The sequence below is a fragment of the Artemia franciscana genome, chromosome 9 (assembly GCF_032884065.1).
Source record: "Artemia franciscana chromosome 9, ASM3288406v1, whole genome shotgun sequence".
Classification (NCBI taxonomy): Eukaryota; Metazoa; Arthropoda; class Branchiopoda; order Anostraca; family Artemiidae; genus Artemia; species Artemia franciscana.
Window position 1 is genome coordinate 24,134,859 of NC_088871.1, and position 20,063 is coordinate 24,154,921.

Here is a 20,063-nt window from a genome sequence, read left to right on the forward strand (position 1 = left end):
CTGCATTAAGCCCCGGCTGTCTTTGAACTATTGGAAAGTAAGCAGCTTTGCTATTTTGGTGAAAATGTACGAACTTACGTGCTCCAGCCACACATTAGTTGACAAAATTTGATCTCTGAGATTCTGGAAAAAAAAATTAGAGTTAAAATAAAAAAAATACATATAAAGTAGAAGTATAGCTTTAGCTTCCAAACACACACCCTGTCTAGTGTTCACATCCTTACTTACTTCCCAACACCAGGTGTTTCTCGTCTTGCAACTCTCTCACATGTGTATTTGTGGTTAATGCAATTAAACTCTGGTGAATATATGGCGCGAGTCTTGTGTCTTGCAAGTTTGTTTGCAGATTGGCTTGCAAACATCCTTCCGACGAATAGATTGTTCCTGCCGTAAATGCCATCAAACTCTGGCGAATCAAATGTCTTACTTTTCAGTTTTTTCTGTTATTTGTGGTCAAGGTCATGATTTTCTGCTCGATTAATTTATTATTATTGGTTTTAATGCAATTAAGCCCTGGTGAACCGATGACCCCAGTTTTGCTTTTTCTATGGTTTATTTGAGGTAAGGTTTATCAATTTTCTTTCGACGAATTTTTTAGTCGTGCGTTTAATGCTAGCCAAATCTGATGAATCCATGGTGTCAGAACATCCATGTTTGCCTCTTACAAGTTTAATTTTGCTTTGCCTCTGTCTGTGTATTTTGAAAAGTTGCTGCGCTTTTTGGGAGGAGCAGAGGGTCTTGTATACCTCAGTTTTTAGGATCCGGTATTTGTATTCCGTTTTTACAATTACTCCCTTCTTGCCAAAGGACTTTCAAGGAACCCGTAACTTCCAAGGAAAACAACAGTTTCTCGCTTGGTGAATCGAGTAAATGCGACCGCAAAAAGTCTTGTAGGGAGGTCGTCCCCCTCCACTCCAATATCTATCTTGTACTAGTGTATATTTTTTGGTATTTTAAATCTAATGATAGCTTAATCAAGACCCTGGACAAAACTTTAAATTACGATTTTTGGCTATTGGAAAAAAAATAGTCGTATTTTGATGTCCGTGGATTATTCAAGGCTTATTCGTGGGTTAAATTTCTTTCCTCTCAAAAATACCCTATTTTTCTCAAATTTGCATCTAATAATAAACTTTTAACTTCGACAAGGGTTATATAGGCCGAATACATTCTTTCACCTTTCATCAATCCCTAATTCCCCATTTTTAATAATACCTGCCTCCTGTCATTTAAAAGCCACTATTTAATTCTTCAAAAATTTGATTGTAAATACTTTTCTAATGCTTTCCCCTCCATTTCTCCCCTTTAATTCTAAATGATTTTCTGAAAGGTGCTAGTCAGAACATATTGGGTTACGGTGGTTCTCCCTGTTAATAAAAAACCCTCTGTGTATGGTTTATGATACAAATACAAAGACTTCAAGAACTGTTTTCCCTGTAAATTGCTCTCCCAGCCCTCTTCCACATCTTTTATACTTTGGATATATTTTATGTTTCATTTAGAACCTGTCCTTGTCTTTATTTCAAGTCTAATTTTATTCAAATGATAATGACATCTATTTTAACCATTGAAGGTAATAGGGCTACATACCCATGCGACATCCAATCACCTCTTGTTTTATATCTTCTTTCGGATTTTTTTTTGTTTGATATGAAAATGTGAAGCTATGATACAAGCAACACCGAACCATAAAAATTCAATACGATATAGGCAAAGTTTCGGAAGACTTTCGAAAACCTTGGCAGATTCACCAAAACTTAAATTTGTTTCTATTAGGGGACTCAAAGGCTACTATTTAAAAATTTCCCACAATGACTAGGTTATATACAAGACTAATATAGAAAATGTTCTCTAGACACTTCCAGATTTAAATTTAATGACCAATTAAGCACAGAAAACTTTTGAAGTCAATATGGCGAAATGATTGATCTTTAGTCAAAATGGAAAAACCGAACATCATCGAGTCAACAAAGGAAATTCTAAAAGAAATTGTCTTCTAAATGATTTGTCGTATATGTGTGCTGACCTAAGGGTTTTCGTATATGTATGCTGATTTTTTCCGACTGACATGAGCCGATCGATTTTCGCCATATTAGAATTCCCTTAGGAATAATAGTGTGTTCTTTCTGTTTTTATGCCTTTTAACTAAACTAAGATCTGTGTGGTGTGATAAATTGTCGAATAGATGATATTTTCTTAAATGCATAGTGACTTTCCCCAGCTGACTCGAGGGGGTTAAAATTTACCATATTGAGCTTTTAGATGTGGAAAATTTTTTAAAATCCTCAATACAGAATAGAAAGAAGGACTTAAAAGCTTGAAAGATTCTTGATCTTTTTAGGGACTTTAAAGCTACCCTTGAAGGATCTCCAAAACACGCAAATTCACTCAACTATACATGTGGCAAATGTGGAGTAAGTTTACTGAATTCTTTCAAGTTTCGAAGTAGATGATACATAAAAAGCAAAAAACTTTTAAACTCAGTATGGCAGAATGGACAACTTTAATCTGAATATGGTAAAATTCATTATTCTCGAGCCAATACAGAAAAGTTGATACAAGAAAGTCAACATCCATATACGAAACCATCATATACAAAGCAGTTTATCATACCACACATCTTAAGAATCAATAAAAACAAAAATTAACGCACAAAATTTCATAAGAAAAATATAATGTGACCAAATTTACTCCCGTAAAACTAGAAAATTTCAAAACTAGAAATTAACATACCACAACCCATTAGGGAGCTATTAATATGCAAAAATTAACCATCTTGAGTCAGTAGGATAGAGCTAACATACTTATACGAAAGAACCTAATTCACCTCATATCATAAGCAGCGCAATAGCGCTGCCTAAGTAAAGAACGATGTTGGCACGATGCTTTATTTTTTTAACCAGGTTCCTTCGTATCGAAGGAATCGTTGTTGGAACTTCAAAAACAGCTCATTCGATTGAAAATTGAAAGAGACAGTGCCCTTTTAATAGTCAAAAGGGATTGAAAGGGCAACTAACCCTCCTTCCACGCCCACTATTTCCCCAAAAATACCCAATCAAAATTTTGAGAATGCCTTTTTGTTCAACGTAGTTGAAAAGTCTGGAAATTTTGTCTTTGAGGATGACACCGCCCCCCACAGCCCTCAGGGCAGGGGTTGTAGGTTGTGCCCTGGGGGTATATAAGGTTTTTTATAGACAATGTTGTCGTATAAACGTCAAAAGGGCTCAATCAGTTAAAATGGAGAGGGCTAGTGCCCTTTTCAATAGTCAAAAGTGATATTATAGCCTTACTACTTATATGCATCCAAGGTTGTCATAAAGGCTTATATGTAGTATCTCAGGAAAGGTTAAGGAAATTAATTTAAAACCTTTGGGGCTTATTGAAGGGGATAGTTGCTTAACATTTCTATACTGAGGATAGTAACATACTGGGGAATAAAATTCCGTAAGCCCTATAGAACCTTGAATATCATGCAGGTTTTCATTCCATATACTCCAGTATTTTCCCCGTACCCATCAATTCAAGGAATTTTAGGACAACTATTATTGTAAATTATTGCAAAATTTCGTCGAACACACAAATAATAAGTCGAAATCTGGATTTCGAGGAAAATCGAAAATATTTAAAATATTCTTTTCTTAACCAATGAAAAAAAACTATATCAATTGAAAACCAGCAGAATCATAAAAAAAAACGTTCCGCAAAAGAAGTTTTCAAAGAAAAATAAAGAGCTGCATTAAACCTAAGATGAGCATTAATAGACTCAAATAATATTCCAAGCTTAAAATTACCATAAATAACCATCGATCAACAAATGAAACCCAAAACGAACAGAAATTACAACAAATAACCCAATCAAACTCATAAGGAGCAGATACTAAGAGGAGTAGTGCTAACGTTCCCTGTGTCTTCTAAAGACCAGAACATAATTTGCACTTTACTAAAAGCAAAATGCGTTTTAAATGTTTTCTTTTTTTAACTTTAGCAAATCCAAAATAATTAAGAATTTCAAGAATGAATATTAGTATGACGTTTATTCCAAAAATCCTGCGGGCCATAAAAACACAGAATACAGCCTACAAACAAAGCTCAGGAACAAAATACAACTATAGATAGTAGGTTGTAAATTCAGTTTTGGTATTTATATGACGCAGGGGATGTTCGTCCAACTCCTCCGCTTAGTTTCTGCTAGTTTTCAGTTTGACTTGGTTATTTAATGTAATTTCTCTTTGTTTTGGGTTTCATTTATTTGTTTATAGTGATTTATGGTAGTTTTAAACTTGAATTTTTTTTTGATTTTGTTAATGATCATCTTTGGCTTACTAAGGCTCTTTCCTTTTCTTTGAAAAACTTCTGTTTCTGTAAAAGCTATTTTAATTAAAATCTGTAAAGAATTATAAGGTTATACTTGGAAAATCCTATTAGTATACTGCGAATAAATTTTGGTTGTGAACAGTATGCAGGGAAACTGAAGAGGGGGCTGTGAGTCACTTCAGTTAAATAGAAGTACTAAAGGTGTGAGAATATCAATAGATATTTAAAAGTTCAAAATTATATCGTTAAAGGTTTCACATAAAAATGATTCCCCCTTTTTCCCTAGTTGATCCAAGGCATTTCTAACTTTCACCGACTCGAAATAAGACATTGCCTTTTGGTGTTTTCCATCCCCTCCCCTCTACTGAAAAGTCATTTGAGACTATTTCAGACCTTGGTCCTTGCGAACAGTTTCTCTCGTCATTTACAAGTTGTAAAAACTTTAATACTACTACACTTATTCATAAGAACTTATTCTGTTTGGAATAAAACACTCTCGTTAACTTGTCTTTAATTGCACCATCTTATTTCTCATAATATATTTAAAGTGATAAACATGTTGATTTTTATTCGGTACACGTAGATTCACCCCTCCCTATCCCAGTTTTTGTTTTTAGCAATATTCGTGTATATTTTGATTTTGATTGTTTCTCAAATGCTGTCTATTATATGTTTCTGTTTCCCATAACAATCCTAATCAGATAGTCTCTTTGATTAGACTCTTCTATTTCTTAACTACATGACTTAACTGGATCTTTCTTTAGATATTTATGGATTCGGACCAAGTCTTTCCACAAAGCTTCGATCTATAAATGACAAAAGCCTTTACTTTTCTTACCAATTCTATCAATTGAGACAGCCTTAATCTTAACTTCACAACAATTGCATCGGAATGGTTTAAAACGGGCCGAATAATTCTGTTATAAGTGCTCAGCAAATCGTCGTATAGCCTCTTTGCGTCCGGACTTGACTTAACCTGAAACAGTCCAAGAAATGCTAAAATCAGAAGAGCTCTGCTAAGCATAATAAAAAAAAAATCCATCACACAACTTTACATGAAGATGGTTCCAGAATCCATCTCAACTACTTTTCCCCGAGAAAAATGTTCTGATCCTAGCGCTTTGAAGCGTTGCTTGGAACTAAAATTGAGACATGCGCCGTCTTACCTTTATGCAACTTGTTGACAATTACTTTGGACTATTTGACTGAATATAAGTATTATATTAATAGAAAACGAAAATTTGAAGGAAAACAAGCATTAAATTAAAGACAAAGGCGGTAATTTTGGGCTAAAATTGCTCAAGGGGTCAGCTCAAAATTACTATCTACAGGTTGCAATGGGCTATGGCCCCCTAATACTTTTAAAAGGTGGTAAAATAGCACAAAGGAAAGGTGAATTTGACAGGAAAAATGAAAACTCTAAGCATGTAAATATGTATTTTGACCATCTCCAAACAGATCGACTCTTGAAAGGTAAATTTGGATGAAATATTATATTCGTCTAGTAGGTTGAATAAAAAAGAAAAACTAATAAAATTTAAAGTTGACTCTCATATTCGTATTTGTGATTCACATGATAGAACTCACACGTTTGCAGTCAACGCACAAACTAAAGGATTATTTGAAATGACAAAATTTGTGCTTAAAATCAATTCAAATACAACTTGAACCGCAGACAAAAGTGTTGACCACATTTCTCATGTTAAGCTGTATTAATTAAAGAGCGCAATTCTATTATCACTATTAACACGTATTTCATTTGTTCCTCAGGATGTTTGTTTTGGAAATTAATAAGGTTTCATTTTTTTTTTTAGATCTTTCCAACATCTTCTTTTCTCACTTAAAGGAATCACCTGTGTTGGAAACGGAGCTTTTCATGTCAAGATAATTTTGTCTCATTATAGTAAAAAGACAATTTATCCATCCATTTTATGGTGTTTGCAGTAACGCATACTAAGTAAAGAGCACGCCTCTTCCCATTGTGATACCACTTTACGTGGTACATGATCTAAAGATCTAACTCATTGTGCAAAGGAATACTGTCCTTCCCCTAAGGAATATTTCAAATACTGTGATAATTTTTTTTCTCGGTCGGACTTACCAGCCACCCTTTATTAATTTCTGACACTCAAAAACATTTTCTCCTAAGCCCTTTAGTGATTCACAAACTAAACAAAACCCAACAAACTTTCACTCATAGACCCACACACTGGGAAAGAGCAATAACCCATTTTATTCTTTCATGCTTCATTTTTCTCCAAGAAGAAATCAATCACCTCTTAGTAAAATAGCTCACCTTAAGGGCTTTCTCTTTAGACCCATACCAAATCAATAGTCTCTTAGCCTCTTCATACGGACAGTATATACATTTTACGATTCAACTACTGCCTTCTTTCGTTGTCATGTCTAAATTCCTTGGTTTCGCAGAATAACTCCAACCTTCACAGAACTATTGAATTTTAATATTTTTTTTTAGCTCTAAATTAGTCCAAATGCCAAAATAAATTCTAGAACCGATGGATCCTGAGACTCGAGAAAGCATCTTTGTAAGATTAGTATAACCGATATTCTTATTTTATAGAAAAAAAAACTGGATTCTAGTAATAAGCTGCGCTGGCATCCAAGATGAAATTTTCAGAATATTTTTGCTTTGACTAAAATGTACATAGTGTTGTTTGCTTTAATCTCCTATTTCAGGCGAATTCATTTTATTTTACATCTTGCTTCTACGCAAGGCAGTTCCCGGCATATCCTTCTGCAACGAAGAGTTGAAACTATCTTAGAATGAACACTTGTTCGTGTCGAATAAGGATAGAAGTGTAGTCTGTGAATTTATTGGATAGTCTTATACTACTCATGGATTCCAAATTTATTGACGAATGTTCTTTTAAGATTATATAAAAAAAAGATAAAAATTCAAGGAACAATAGTAAGTCTTACATATTGATTAAACCCCAAGGATAGGTAATATACTACGATTTAAGTGCATACCAGGCAACATTTCTCTGGGAAAGGCGTTCATTCTGATATTAATCATTAGCGTCTTTAAAATTTACTATAATAAATGAATTAACACCAAAGTTCCCATCCTTCTTTCAAATAAAACAACGGGGAGCTGTGTCCTACCTCGTTATGGCTCAGGCAATTCATTAGATTCCGCACTACATTAGCTCTTCCCCTCTTAAAATTTTCCCCTTTGAATTATCCCCTCTTAAAATATCTGGCCAGTCACCAGGCAAAAAAAAAACAAACAAAAAAACAATAACTCTTGCAGCATCATAATATATATAAAAAAATGTGAACGGACATGTAATAGCTCGGATTGTCAAAAATACTTTCAAGAAAGGCATAAGCATGACAATATAAATGAACTGGGGAATTTTCTTTGAAAATTTAATCCAAATGAAATGAAAATATACAATGAGAGGGGGAGCTTTTAAAAGCCCAAACATTCTTGCTGCACTTCAGGAAGCTTTTGTAACTGGAGTTTCTTTTTTTTATAAACTAAATAGTTAACATAAATAAGGCAATAGCGTAATAAGATGGAAAACCCTATACATTAAAAGGAAAAAACACTACATACTCACTTGTTATATACTTTTTATCTAACAAAATCCTGTCTCTCTACAAAAACCGCTGAAATGCTTGGGCTTTTATTAAGGAACTGAGCTTCACTTGGTGAAAAGAAAAAAACATTTTTTAATCTCTTTCGCAAAGCAACTTTAATTTCGTGTACTGTCACTCAGATGAAAAATGATTTTCCAAAATTAATTAAAGAACTAACTGAATTTTGCAAAGTCGTGACCTATCTAGATCGTTTTCTCACACCACAAAACGAAAAGTTATCGTACTATGAACAATCTTATTAAATGCCAAATAATCACCAAATATTAATCCCTGGTATAAAATTTATTACTGTAATTGTACTGCCGCAATGTATTGCATTTATTGCGAACTAACTAAGAATTTAAAACACACTTCACATCTACCAAACAAGATTGTCTTTTCTAAAAGCTCACAATCAAATACTTTTGACCAAACAAAGTGCATTCTGAATATTTAACGGCCCTGAGGGGGGTGACATCCCCAAAAACATAGCTACTGGACCTTTTCAACTATGCTGAACAAATTGAATATATCAAATTTTTCTGGATGAGCTTAAGGAAATTATGAGCCTGAGGGGGGCTGGCTGCCCTCCACAACTTTTGACTCTTACAAAGTGCACTAGAACTTTCAATATCCAATCAAATAAGCTCCTTTCAAAGTTTCTACTACGACTTATCTTGTACGAAGTGCTCTTTACTTAGGCAGCACTATTGTGCTGCCTATGATACACTTTTCAATTAGTAATCTAATATAAAAATTTGTTTGACGCATCCTCTCCTCTTCCTAAGCCAAAATTCTTTCTCTTAGAACTTTAGCTAGGTTACACCCTATTTTAGTTTGATAAGTATCATATTGTTAAGTAATTCACCTCCAACAGAAATGGTTTTGGAGAAATGGTCTATAATAACGTTTCATGTTTTACGGATAGCTTGTAATTTGAGGGACGAATGGTATACTGCACTCCGGTGTGGCCCCTGAGACCGGAAGACTATATAGATATGCTTTCAACAGTTTTTGGAATTTCTCTTCGATAATATTTCAGTCCTATTCTGCCCGAAGTTACTGTTTTGTGTTCTAAAATCCTAGATTGTGGTATTTTCATGCATTGCATTCTGTTTTGCGATAGAAAACGGCACTAGATCTTTCAAATGTCATTCGAGTGAACTCTTTTTAAGCAATCTACATCCACCTTAGGGGAAAAAACATATACCCGTGACAACCCGTATTTGGAAAAGTAAGAAGTGTAAATAATGGCTTAGGGGCTCAGATACATGTCGAATTTCATTGTATAATTTTTCATCAAGACCACGCCTGTTTTAGGGGGATTGTGATTGCTATTTTTTAAATATGATATATTTTAGTTTGTTAATAGCTTTTTATGAACAACTTTGATGAAATATTAGTAAATGCTGCATATTTAGAATAAGCCTGAATGACTGATGTTGCTGTTAAATATAATGTAATTAAAACTAAGTTTTGCATATTTTTTGTTTCTATTGACAGGTGTTGCTCTTTATTCACAGTTTATTAAAATTTTCACCCATCCAGATATCTGCCAAATAGGGGGGGGGATACCAAAAGTGGATTTAAGGTCTTAATTTTCACGATTTTCTATACGAGTTCCTCGGTTGTATGTACTTTACATGGATGTCTCAGTGGGACGTCCCAGAGACATTAGAAGAGTAGTAAATCTGAAAATGAGATCATCTAAATCCTGGTAAATACAAAGCTCTATATATATATATATATATATATATATATATATATATATATATATATATATATATATATATATATATATATATATATATATATATATATATAGATATATATATAAATATATATATATATTTTCTTTTTAGTTTTTTTGTAGTTTTTACCTTTTTTAGTTTTTTTCTTCTTTTGTATTAATGCTAAAGCCAAGGTTCAAACCTGGAGCCTCTCGGACCTAGAATCTGAAACATAACGCTTTACCAACTCAGCTACTTCGGCTTGAATACATTCGTTTTGAGCAGCTTCCTCGGGTGTTGCCATTGTAGGTTCTTCAGTCATTTTACAATTAGAAATTTCTCTTTCAACGGTCTTCTTACAATTAAAAATTTGTCTTTGAACGATATTCTTAAATACCTGTGTCCTGGTCGTCATTTATATTCCCTGTGTCCCGGTCGTCATTTGTGTCCCGGTATCCCAGTCTGTAATTTCTCTTTGAGTGTCCCGGTCGTTATTTATATTCCCTCTGTCCCGGTCGTCATTTGTGTCCCGGTCTGTAATTTCTCTTTGAGTGTTTTTTCTTTTTAGTATTTTTAGTTTTTTACATTTTTTCTTTTTTCAGTTTTCTTTTTCTTCTTTATTTTTCAGCTTCACTATGAAATACATATCGCCGAACCTTCGTTTTTTTAACTAAAATCTGGTAGGCATTGATGACCTTATCCAAGTCAAAATCCCAAACCCAATCATCATCGCTATCATTTTCAGTTTTGATATGTTTTGACTCTCGCTGTCCAGGTGGATCTTCATCTAACTGCGCGGTTTTGCGTTCTTTAGCCTCAAGCCTGTTTCCTTGCTGTTCTTTTGATTCCTCGGCACGCTTTCTTTTCTGACTTTCTCTATCAGCAGCAAGTTTTTTGGCATAGACTCTTTGAGCATCTTCATCGGCTTTTGCCATTGTAAGTTCATCAGTCATTTTAAACTTAAACATTAATAGATTTCTACGTGAACATATATGTCTTAAATATCTTTAATGACGTCACCGTCATAGCAAAAATGACGACAACTAACTTCATGACGTCAGTCGACACAGAAACATGACGTCACCTGACAGACAGACACACAGACAGACAACTTATTTTTATATATATATAGATAGATATGTTTTTAACGACGTGAAACTTGTGAATATACAACATTCTTCGCTGCCACATTGTCTGTGCATATAAATAGATTGTCAGGTTTACCGACTCTTGAACATGCAACATATAATTGTCCATGTGAAAAACAATCCATATTCAGATCTATACCTCATGATTCTAATGATTGCCCTTGAGCTTTGTTGATGGTGATTGCTAATCGAACATTGCCTGTGTCCCCGTCGTCATTTATATATCCCCCCTGTGCCCCCGGCGTCACCGTTGTAGTTGTGTCCCTGCGTCCCGGTCGTCATTTATATTCCCTGTGTCCCGGTCGTCATCCCGGTGTCGGTCGTCATTTGTGCCCCGATGTCCCGGTCTGTATATACATTAGTTTTTGAATTGGTATATGATGAAATAAATTTTTAATTTTTTCCCTTTTTTTCTTTTTAGTTTTTTTTTATTGGTTTTTACCTTTTTTTAGGTTTTTTAGTTTTTTTATTTTTATTTTTATTTTTTTTAGTTTTTTTTGAAGTTTTTGTCCTTTATTTTTCAGTTTTTTTCCTTTTCTTAGTTTTTTTTTCTTTTTTAGTTCTTTTAGTTTTTACCTTTTTTTTAGTTTTTTTAGTTTTTTAGCTTTTTTAGTTTTTTTTTATCAATTTTTAGTTTATTTTATGGTTTTTTCCCTTTTTTAGTTTTTTTTAGTTTAATACCTTTTTTTTAGCTTTTTTTTAGTTTTTAAGCTTTTTTAGATTTTTTCTTTTTTTTTTCTTTTTAGTTTTTTTGTAGTTTTTACCTTCTTTAGATTTTTGCTTCTTTTATATTAATGCTAAAGCCAAGGTTCGAACCTGGAACCTCTTGAACCTAAAACCTGGAACATAACGCCTTATCAACTCAGCTACATCGGCTTGAATACATTCGTTTTTGAATTGGTATATGATGAAATAATTCAGACGTCATATTATATGATGAAAAAAATTTTTAGTTTTTTTCCTTTTTTTCTTTTTAGTTTTTTTATTGGTTTTTACCGTTTTTTTTAGCTTTTTTAGTTTTTTTTGTAGTTTTTATCTTTTTTAGTTTTTTATTTTTATTTATATTTTTTTAGTTTTCTTTTTCTCTTTTATTTTTCAGTTTTTTCCCTTTTTTAGTTTTTTTCTTTTTTAGTTTTTATTTTTTTTAGTTTTTACCTTTTTTTAGTTTTTTTTTTAGTTTTTTTAGTTTTTTAGCTTTTTTAGTGTTTTTTATTAGTTTTTAGTTTTTTTTTTAGTTTTTGCCTTTTTTTAGTTTTTTCAGTTTTTTTTTAGTTTTTAGTTTTTTACCTTTTTTTAGTTTTTTTTTAGTTTTTTAGCTTTTTTTTTCTTTTTAGTTTTTTTGTAGTTTTTACCTTTTTTAGTTTTTTTTCTTCTTTTGTGTTAGTGTGAAATAATTGAGACGTCATAAGCGGACAAACACGACGTCACTCGACAGACAGACGGACAGACATAACCCACAAACAACTTATTTTTACATGTATACTAGCTGTTGGGGTGGCGCTTCGCGCCACCCCAATACCTAGTTGGTGGGGCGCTTCGCACCCCCCCCCCCAAGCCTCCCCGCGCGCGTAAGTCGTTACGCGCCATATTAGTTACGCGCCATTGTAGCTGTGTCCCTGTGTCCCACCTGTGAATAGAGATAGATATAAATATATATTTTTAACTACGTAAAACATGCGAATATACAACATTCTTCGCTGTCCCATTGTCTGTGAATATAAATAGCATTTATATTCCCTGTGTCCCGGTCGTCATTTGTGTCCTGGTGTCCCAGTTTGTAATTTCTCTTTGAGTGTCCTGGTTGTCATTTATATTCCCTGTGTCCCAGTGTCCCGGTCGTCATTTGTGTCCCGGTGTCCCGGTCTGTAATTTCTATTCAAACAATCCCTGTGTCTCAGTCGTCAATTATATATCCCGCCTGTGCCCCCGGCGTCCTCGTTGTAGTTGTGTCCCTGTGTCCCGGTCGTCATTTATATTCCCGGTTATTTCCACGCTTTCTTTTCTTACTTTCTCTATCAGCAGCAAGTTTTTTGGCATAGACTCTTTGAGCAGCTTTCTTGGCTGTTGCCATTGTAGGTTCTTCAGTCATTTTACAATTAAACATTTTTCCGTGAACGCATGTCTTAAATACCATTAATGACGTCACCGTCATAACAAAAATGACGACAACTAACTTCATGACGTCAGTCGACACAGAAACATGACGTCACCTGACAGACAGACACACAGACAGACAACTTATTTTTATATATATAGATATATATATACTAGCTGTTGGGGTGGCGCTTCGCGCCACCCCAACACCTAGTTGGTGGGGTGCTTCGCGCCCCCCAAGCCCCCCCGCGCGCGTAAGTCGTTACGCGCCATATTAGTTACGCGCCATTGTAGTTGTGTCCCTGTGTCCCACCTGTGAATAGAGATAGATATAAATATATGTTTTTAACTACGTAAAACATGCTAATATACAACATTCTTCGCTGTCCCATTGTCTGTGCATATAAATAGATTGTCAGGTTTACTGACTCTTGAACATGCAACATATAATTGTCCATGGGAAAAACAATCCGTATTCAGATCTATACCTCATTATTCTAATGATGTGTCCCTGTGTCCCGGTCGTCATTTATATTCCCTGTGTCCCGGTCGTCATTTGTGTCCCGGTGTCCCAGTTTGTAAATTTTTCTTTGAGTGTCCCGGTCGTCATTTATATTCCCTGTGTCCCGGTGTCCCGGTCGTCATTTGTGTCCCGGTGTCCCGGTCTGTAATTTCTATTCGAACAATCCCTGTGTCCCGGTCATCATTTATATATCCCGCCTGTGCCCCCGGCGTCCCCGTTGTAGTTGTGTCCCTGTGTCCCGGTCGTCATTTATATTCCCTGTGTCCCGGTCGTGATTTGTGTCCGGGTGTCCCAGTCTGTAATTTCTCTTTGAGGTTCCCGGTCGTCACTTATATTCCCTCTGTCTCGGTCGTCATTTGTGTCGTGAACAAATGTCTTAAATACCGTTAATGACGTCACCGTCAAAGCAAAGATGACGACAACTAATTTCATGACGTCAGTCAACACAGAAACATGACGTCACCTGATCCACAGACAGACAGACAACTTATTTTTATATATATATATATATATATATATATATATATATATATATATATATATATATATATATATATATATATATATATATATATATATATATATATATATATATATATATATATATATATATATATATATATATGCGCGGGGGGGCCCCCCCAAGCCCCCCCGCGCGCGTAAGTCGTTACGCGCCATAATAGTTACGCGCCATTGTAGTTGTGTCCCTATGTCCCACCTGTGAATATAGATAGATATATATATATATATATATATATATATATATATATATATATATATATATATATATATATATATATATATATATATATATATATATATATATATATATATATGGTTTTAACTACGTAAAACTTGCGAATATACAACATTCTTTGCTGTCCCATTGTCTTTGCATATAAATAGATTGTCAGGTTTACCAACTCTTGAACATGCAACATATAATGGTCCATGGGAAAACAATCTGTATTCAGATCTATACCTCATGATCCTAATGATTGCCCTTGAGCTTTGTTGATGGTGATTGCTAATCGACCATTCCCTGTCCTGGTGTCCCGGTCGTCATTTACATCCCCCTGTTTCCCCCGGTGTCCCCGTTGTAGTTGTGTCCCTGTGTCCCGGTCGTCATTTATATTCCCTGTGTCCCGGTCGTCATTTGTATCCCGGTCTGTATATACATTCGTTTTTTAGTTTTGTTTTTCTCCTTTATTTCCCCCGGTGTCCCCGTTGTAGTTGTGTCCCTGTGTCCCGGTCGTCATTTATATTCCCTGTGTCCCGGTCGTCATTTGTATCCCGGTGTACCGGTCTGTATATACATTCGTTTTTTAGTTTTGTTTTTCTCCTTTATTTTTTTCCTTTTTTTTCTTTTTTAGTTTATTTAGATTTTTAGATTTTTTAGTTTTTTTATTAGTTTTTAGTTTTTTTTCTTTTTAGTTTTTTTGTAGTTTTTACCTTCTTTTTAGTTTTGTTAATTTTTTTTTTACTTATGTCCTGGTCGTCATTTATACTCCCTGTGTCCCGGTGCTTTGTTGATTGCTAATCGAACATTCCTTTTGTCCTGGTCGCTTTCTCTTTGAGTGTCGTCATTTATTTTTTTCTTTTTTAGTTCTTTTAGTTTTTACCTTTTTTAGTTTTTTTTAGTTTTTTAGATGAAAATTTTTTTTAGTTTTTTCCTTTTTTTCTTTTTAGTTTTTTATTGGTTTTTACCTTTATGTTAGCTTATTTTTCAGTTTTTTCCTTTTTTTTTATTTTTTTTTATTTTTTATTTTTTTTAGTTTTTTACCTTTTTTTTAGTTTTTTTTAGTTTTTTTAGTTTTTTAGCTTTTTTACTTTTTTTATTAGTTTTTAGTTTTTTTGTAGTTTTTGCCTTTTTTTTAGTTTTTTCAGTTTTTTTTTTAGTTTTTTATTGGTTTTTACCTTTATTTTAGCTTATTTTTCAGTTTTTTCCTTTTTTTAGTTTTTTTTAGTTTTTAGTTTTTTTAGTTTTTTACCTTTTTTTAGTTTTTTTAGTTTTTTAGCTTTTTTATTTTTTTTATTAGTTTTTAGTTTTTTTTGTAGTTTTTGCCTTTTTTTTAGTTTTTTTAGTTTTTTAGCTTTTTTATTAGTTTTTAGTTTTTTTTGTAGTTTTTGCCTTTTTTTACTTTTTTTAGTTTTTTAGCTTTTTTATTTTTTTATTAGTTTTTAGTTTTTTTTTGTAGTTTTTGCCTTTTTTTTAGTTTTTTCAGTTTTGACGTCACCTGATCCAGTTTTTAAAGGTGACGTCACCTGATCCACAGATCCACAGACAACTTATTTTTATATATATAGATAGTTTTTTTTTTTACTTATGTCCTGGTCGTCATTTATACTCCCTGTGTCCCGGTGCTTTGTTGATTGCTAATCGAACATTCCTTTTGTCCTGGTCGCTTTCTCTTTGAGTTTCGTCATTTATTTTTTTCTTTTTTAGTTCTTTTAGTTTTTACCTTTTTTAGTTTTTTTTAGTTTTTTAGATGAAAATTTTTTTTAGTTTTTTCCTTTTTTTCTTTTTAGTTTTTTATTGGTTTTTACCTTTATTTTAGCTTATTTTTCAGTTTTTTCCTTTTTTTAGTTTTTTTTTATTTTTTATTTTTTTTAGTTTTTTACCTTTTTTTAGTTTTTTTAGTTTTTTTAGTTTTTTAGCTTTTTTACTTTTTTTATTAGTTTTTAGTTTTTTTTGTAGTTTTTGCCTTTTTTTTAAGTTTTTCAGTTTTTTTTTTAATTTTTTATTGGTTTTTACCTTTATTTTAGCTTATTTTTCAGTTTTTTCCTTTTTTTTTAGTTTTTTTTAGTTTTTAGTTTTTTTAGTTTTTTACCTTTTTTTAGTTTTTTTAGTTTTTTAGCTTTTTTATTTTTTTTATTAGTTTTTAGTTTTTTTTGTAGTTTTTGCCTTTTTTTAGTTTTTTTAGTTTTTTAGCTTTTTTATTAGTTTTTAGTTTTTTTTGTAGTTTTTGCCTTTTTTTAGTTTTTTTAGTTTTTTAGCTTTTTTATTTTTTTTATTAGTTTTTAGTTTTTTTTGTAGTTTTTGCCTTTTTTTAGTTTTTTCAGTTTTGACGTCACCTGATCCAGTTTTTTCAGGTGTATTGGTTTTTACCTTTATTTTAGCTTATTTTTCAGTTTTTTCCTTTTTTTTTAGTTTTTTTTAGTTTTTAGTTTTTTTAGTTTTTTACCTTTTTTTAGTTTTTTTAGTTTTTTAGCTTTTTTATTTTTTTTATTAGTTTTTAGTTTTTTTTGTAGTTTTTGCCTTTTTTTAGTTTTTTTAGTTTTTTAGCTTTTTTATTAGTTTTTAGTTTTTTTTGTAGTTTTTGCCTTTTTTAGTTTTTTTAGTTTTTTAGCTTTTTTATTTTTTTTATTAGTTTTTAGTTTTTTTTGTAGTTTTTGCCTTTTTTTAGTTTTTTCAGTTTTGACGTCACCTGATCCAGTTTTTTCAGGTGACGTCACCTGATCCACACATCCACAGACAGACAGACAACTTATTTTTATATATATAGAAGATATATATATATATATATATATATATATATATATATATATATATATATATATATATATATATATATATATATATATGTATATATATATATATATATATATATATATATATATATATATATATATATATATATATATATATATATATATATATATATATATATATATATATATATATATACTTGCGAATAACTTGCGAATATACAACATTCTTCGCTGTCCCATTGCCTGTGCATATAAATAGATTGTCAGGTTTACCGACTCTTGAACATGCAACATATAATTCTCAATGGGCAAAACAATCCGAATTCAGATTTATACCTCAAGATTCTAATGATTGCCCTTGAGCTTTGTTGATGGTGATTGCTAATCGAACATTCCCTGTGTCCCCGTCGTCATTTATATATCCCCCTGTGCCCCCCGGCGTCCCCGTTGTAGTTGTGTCCCTGTGTCCCGGTCGTCATTTATATTCTTTTTAGTTTTTTTTTTTGGTTTTTACTTTTTTTTTAGTTTTTTTCTTTTTTCTTCCCTGTGTCCCGGTCGTCATTTGTGTCCCGGTGTCCCAGTCTGTAATCTCTCTTTGAGTGTCCCGGTCGTCATTTATATTCCCTGTGTCCCGGTGTCCCGGTCTGTATATACATTCGTTTTTGAATTGGTCTTTTTTTTTACTTTTATGTTTTTTACCTTTTTTTTATTTTTTTTTAGTTATACCTCATGATTCTAATGATTGCCCTTGAGCTTTGATGGTGAGTTGATGGTGATTGCTAATCAAATATTCCCTGTGCCCCTGTCGTCATTTATACATCCCCCTGTGCCCCCCGGCGTCCCGGTCGTCATTTGTGTCCCTGTGTCCCGTTGTGTATATACATTCGTTTTTGAATTGGTATATGATGAAATAAATTTTGTGTTTTTTTTTTCCTTTTTTCTTTTTAGTTTTTATGGTTTTTACCTTTTTTTTAGTTTTTTTAGTTTTTTTCTGTTTTCTTTTTAGTTTTTTTTTGTAGTTTTTACCTTTTTAGTTTTTTTTTAGTTTTGTTTTTCTCCTTTATTTTTCAGTTTTTTCCTTTTTTTCTTTTTTTTTCTTTTTTAGTTTTTTTTAATTTTTTTAATAGTTTTCAGTTTTTTTCTTTTTAGTTTTTTTTGTAGTTTTTACCTTGTTTTAGTTTTTTTTAGTTTTTTTAGTTTTTTCTTTTTATTTTTTTTTTGTAGTTTCTCAGACCTAGAACCTGGAACATAACGCGTTACCAACTCAGCTACTCGGGTTTGAATACATTCGTTTTTGAATTGGCTGATGAAATAAATTTTTTGTTTTTAGTTTTTCTTTCTTTTTTTTAGTTTTTTGTAGTTTTTACCTTTTTTAGTTTTTTTCCTTCTTTTGTATTCTGGGTTGAACCTCTCAGATCTACAACCTGAAACATAACCATTGTAGTTGTGTCCCTGTGTCTTTTAGTTTTATTATTGGTTTTTTCTTTCTTTTAGCTTTTTTAGTTTTTTTCTTTTTTCTTTTTAGTTTTTTTTCAGTTTTTAGTTTTTTTTAGTTTTTTTATTAGTTTTTAGTTTTTCTTTCGTTTTAGTTTTTTTTCGTTTTTACCTTTTTTATAGTTTTTTTAGGTTTTAGTTTTGTAGTTTTTACGTTTTTTTAGTTTTTTTTCTTTTTTTCTTTTTAGTTTTTTAACTTTTATTAGTTTTTTTAGTTTTTTTCCTTTTTTCCTCTCGAACCTAGAACCTTGAACATACCGCGTTACCAACTCAGCTACATCAGCTTGTATACTTTCGTTTTTGAATTGGTATATGATGAAATAATTCAGACGTCATATGCGGAGAGACAGACATTTATATATATATATATATATATATATATATATATATATATATATATATATATATATATATATATATATATATATATATATATATATATATATATATATATATATATATATATATATATATATATATATACTAGCTGTTGGGGTGGCGCTTCACGCCACCCCAACACCTAGTTGGTGGGGCGCTTCGCAAACCCCCCCAAGCCCCCCCCGCGCGCGTAAGTCGTTACGCGCCATATTAGTTACGCGCCATTGTAGTTGTGTCCCTGTGTCCCACCTGTGAATAGAGATAGATATAAATATATGTTTTAAACTACGTAAAACATGCGAATATACAACATTCTTCGCTGTCCCATTGTCTGTGCATATAAATAGATTGTCAGGTTTACTGACTCTTGAACATGCAACATATAATTGTCAATGGGAAAAACAATCCGTATTCAGATCTATACCTCATTATTCTAATGATGTGTCCCTGTGTCCCGGTCGTCATTTATATTCCCTGTGTCCCGATCGTCATTTGTGTCCCGGTTTCCCAGTTTTTAATTTCTCTTTGAGTGTCCCGGTCGTCATTTATATTCCCTGTGTCCCGGTGTCCCGGTCGACATTTGTGTCCCGGTTTGTAATTTCTATTCGAACAATCCCTGTGTCCCGGTCGTCATTTATATATCCCGCCTGTGCCCCCGGCGTCCCCGTTGTAGTTGTGTCCCTGTGTCCCGGTCGTCATTTATATTCCCTCTGTCTCGGTCGTCATTTGTGTCCCGGTCTGTAATTTCTCTTTGAGTGTTTTTTCTTTTTAGTTTTTTTTTAGTTTTTTACCTTTTTTCAGTTTTCTTTTTCTTCTTTATTTTTCAGCGTCACTATGAAGTACATATCGACGAACCTTTGTTTTTTTAACTTAAATCTGGTAGGCATTGATGACCTTATCCAAGTCAAAATCCCAAACCCAATCATCATCGCTATCATTTTCAGTTTTGATATGTTTTGACTCTCGCTGTCCAGGTGGATTTTCATCTAACTGCGCGGTTTTGCGTTCTTTAGCCGCCAGCCTGTTTTCTTGCTGATTCTTGTGATTCCTCGGAACGCTTTCTTTTCTTACTTTCTCTATCAGCAGCAAGTTTTTTGGCATAAACTCTTTGAGCAGCTTCCTCGGCTGTTGCCATTGTAGGTTCTTCAGTCATTTTACAATTAAACATTTTTCCGTGAACAAATGTCTTAAATACCGTTAATGACGTCACCGTCAAAGCAAAAATGACGACAACTAATTTCATGACGTCAGTCAACACAGAAACATGACGTCACCTGATCCACA

At 32.6% G+C, this 20,063-nt stretch overlaps 2 protein-coding genes across 6 annotated transcripts in view; one reads left to right on the forward strand and one right to left on the reverse strand.

The window, feature by feature from the left end:
* The window catches only part of LOC136031174 (acetylcholine receptor subunit alpha-L1-like), a 185,825-nt gene that overhangs the window by 130,162 nt on the left and 35,600 nt on the right, over positions 1–20,063 (reverse strand). For 2 of the 4 annotated variants that reach the window (XM_065710528.1, XM_065710526.1), the window contains exons 2-3: positions 5,153–5,290; positions 79–123 (exon numbers count right to left, since the gene is read on the reverse strand). In XM_065710528.1, coding sequence (XP_065566600.1) covers positions 79–123; positions 5,153–5,290 — 183 coding nt within the window. Of the gene's footprint in view, positions 1–78; positions 124–5,152; positions 5,420–20,063 lie in introns of those variants that run through there. The other 2 variants (XM_065710525.1, XM_065710527.1) reach the window with 2 other exon arrangements.
* The window catches only part of LOC136031173 (acetylcholine receptor subunit alpha-like 1), an 83,672-nt gene continuing 70,689 nt past the window's right edge, over positions 7,081–20,063 (forward strand). For both annotated transcript variants that reach the window (XM_065710522.1, XM_065710523.1), the window contains exon 1: positions 7,081–7,243. The gene's annotated coding sequence lies outside the window, so the exon portion shown is untranslated. The remainder of the gene's footprint in view (positions 7,244–20,063) is intronic.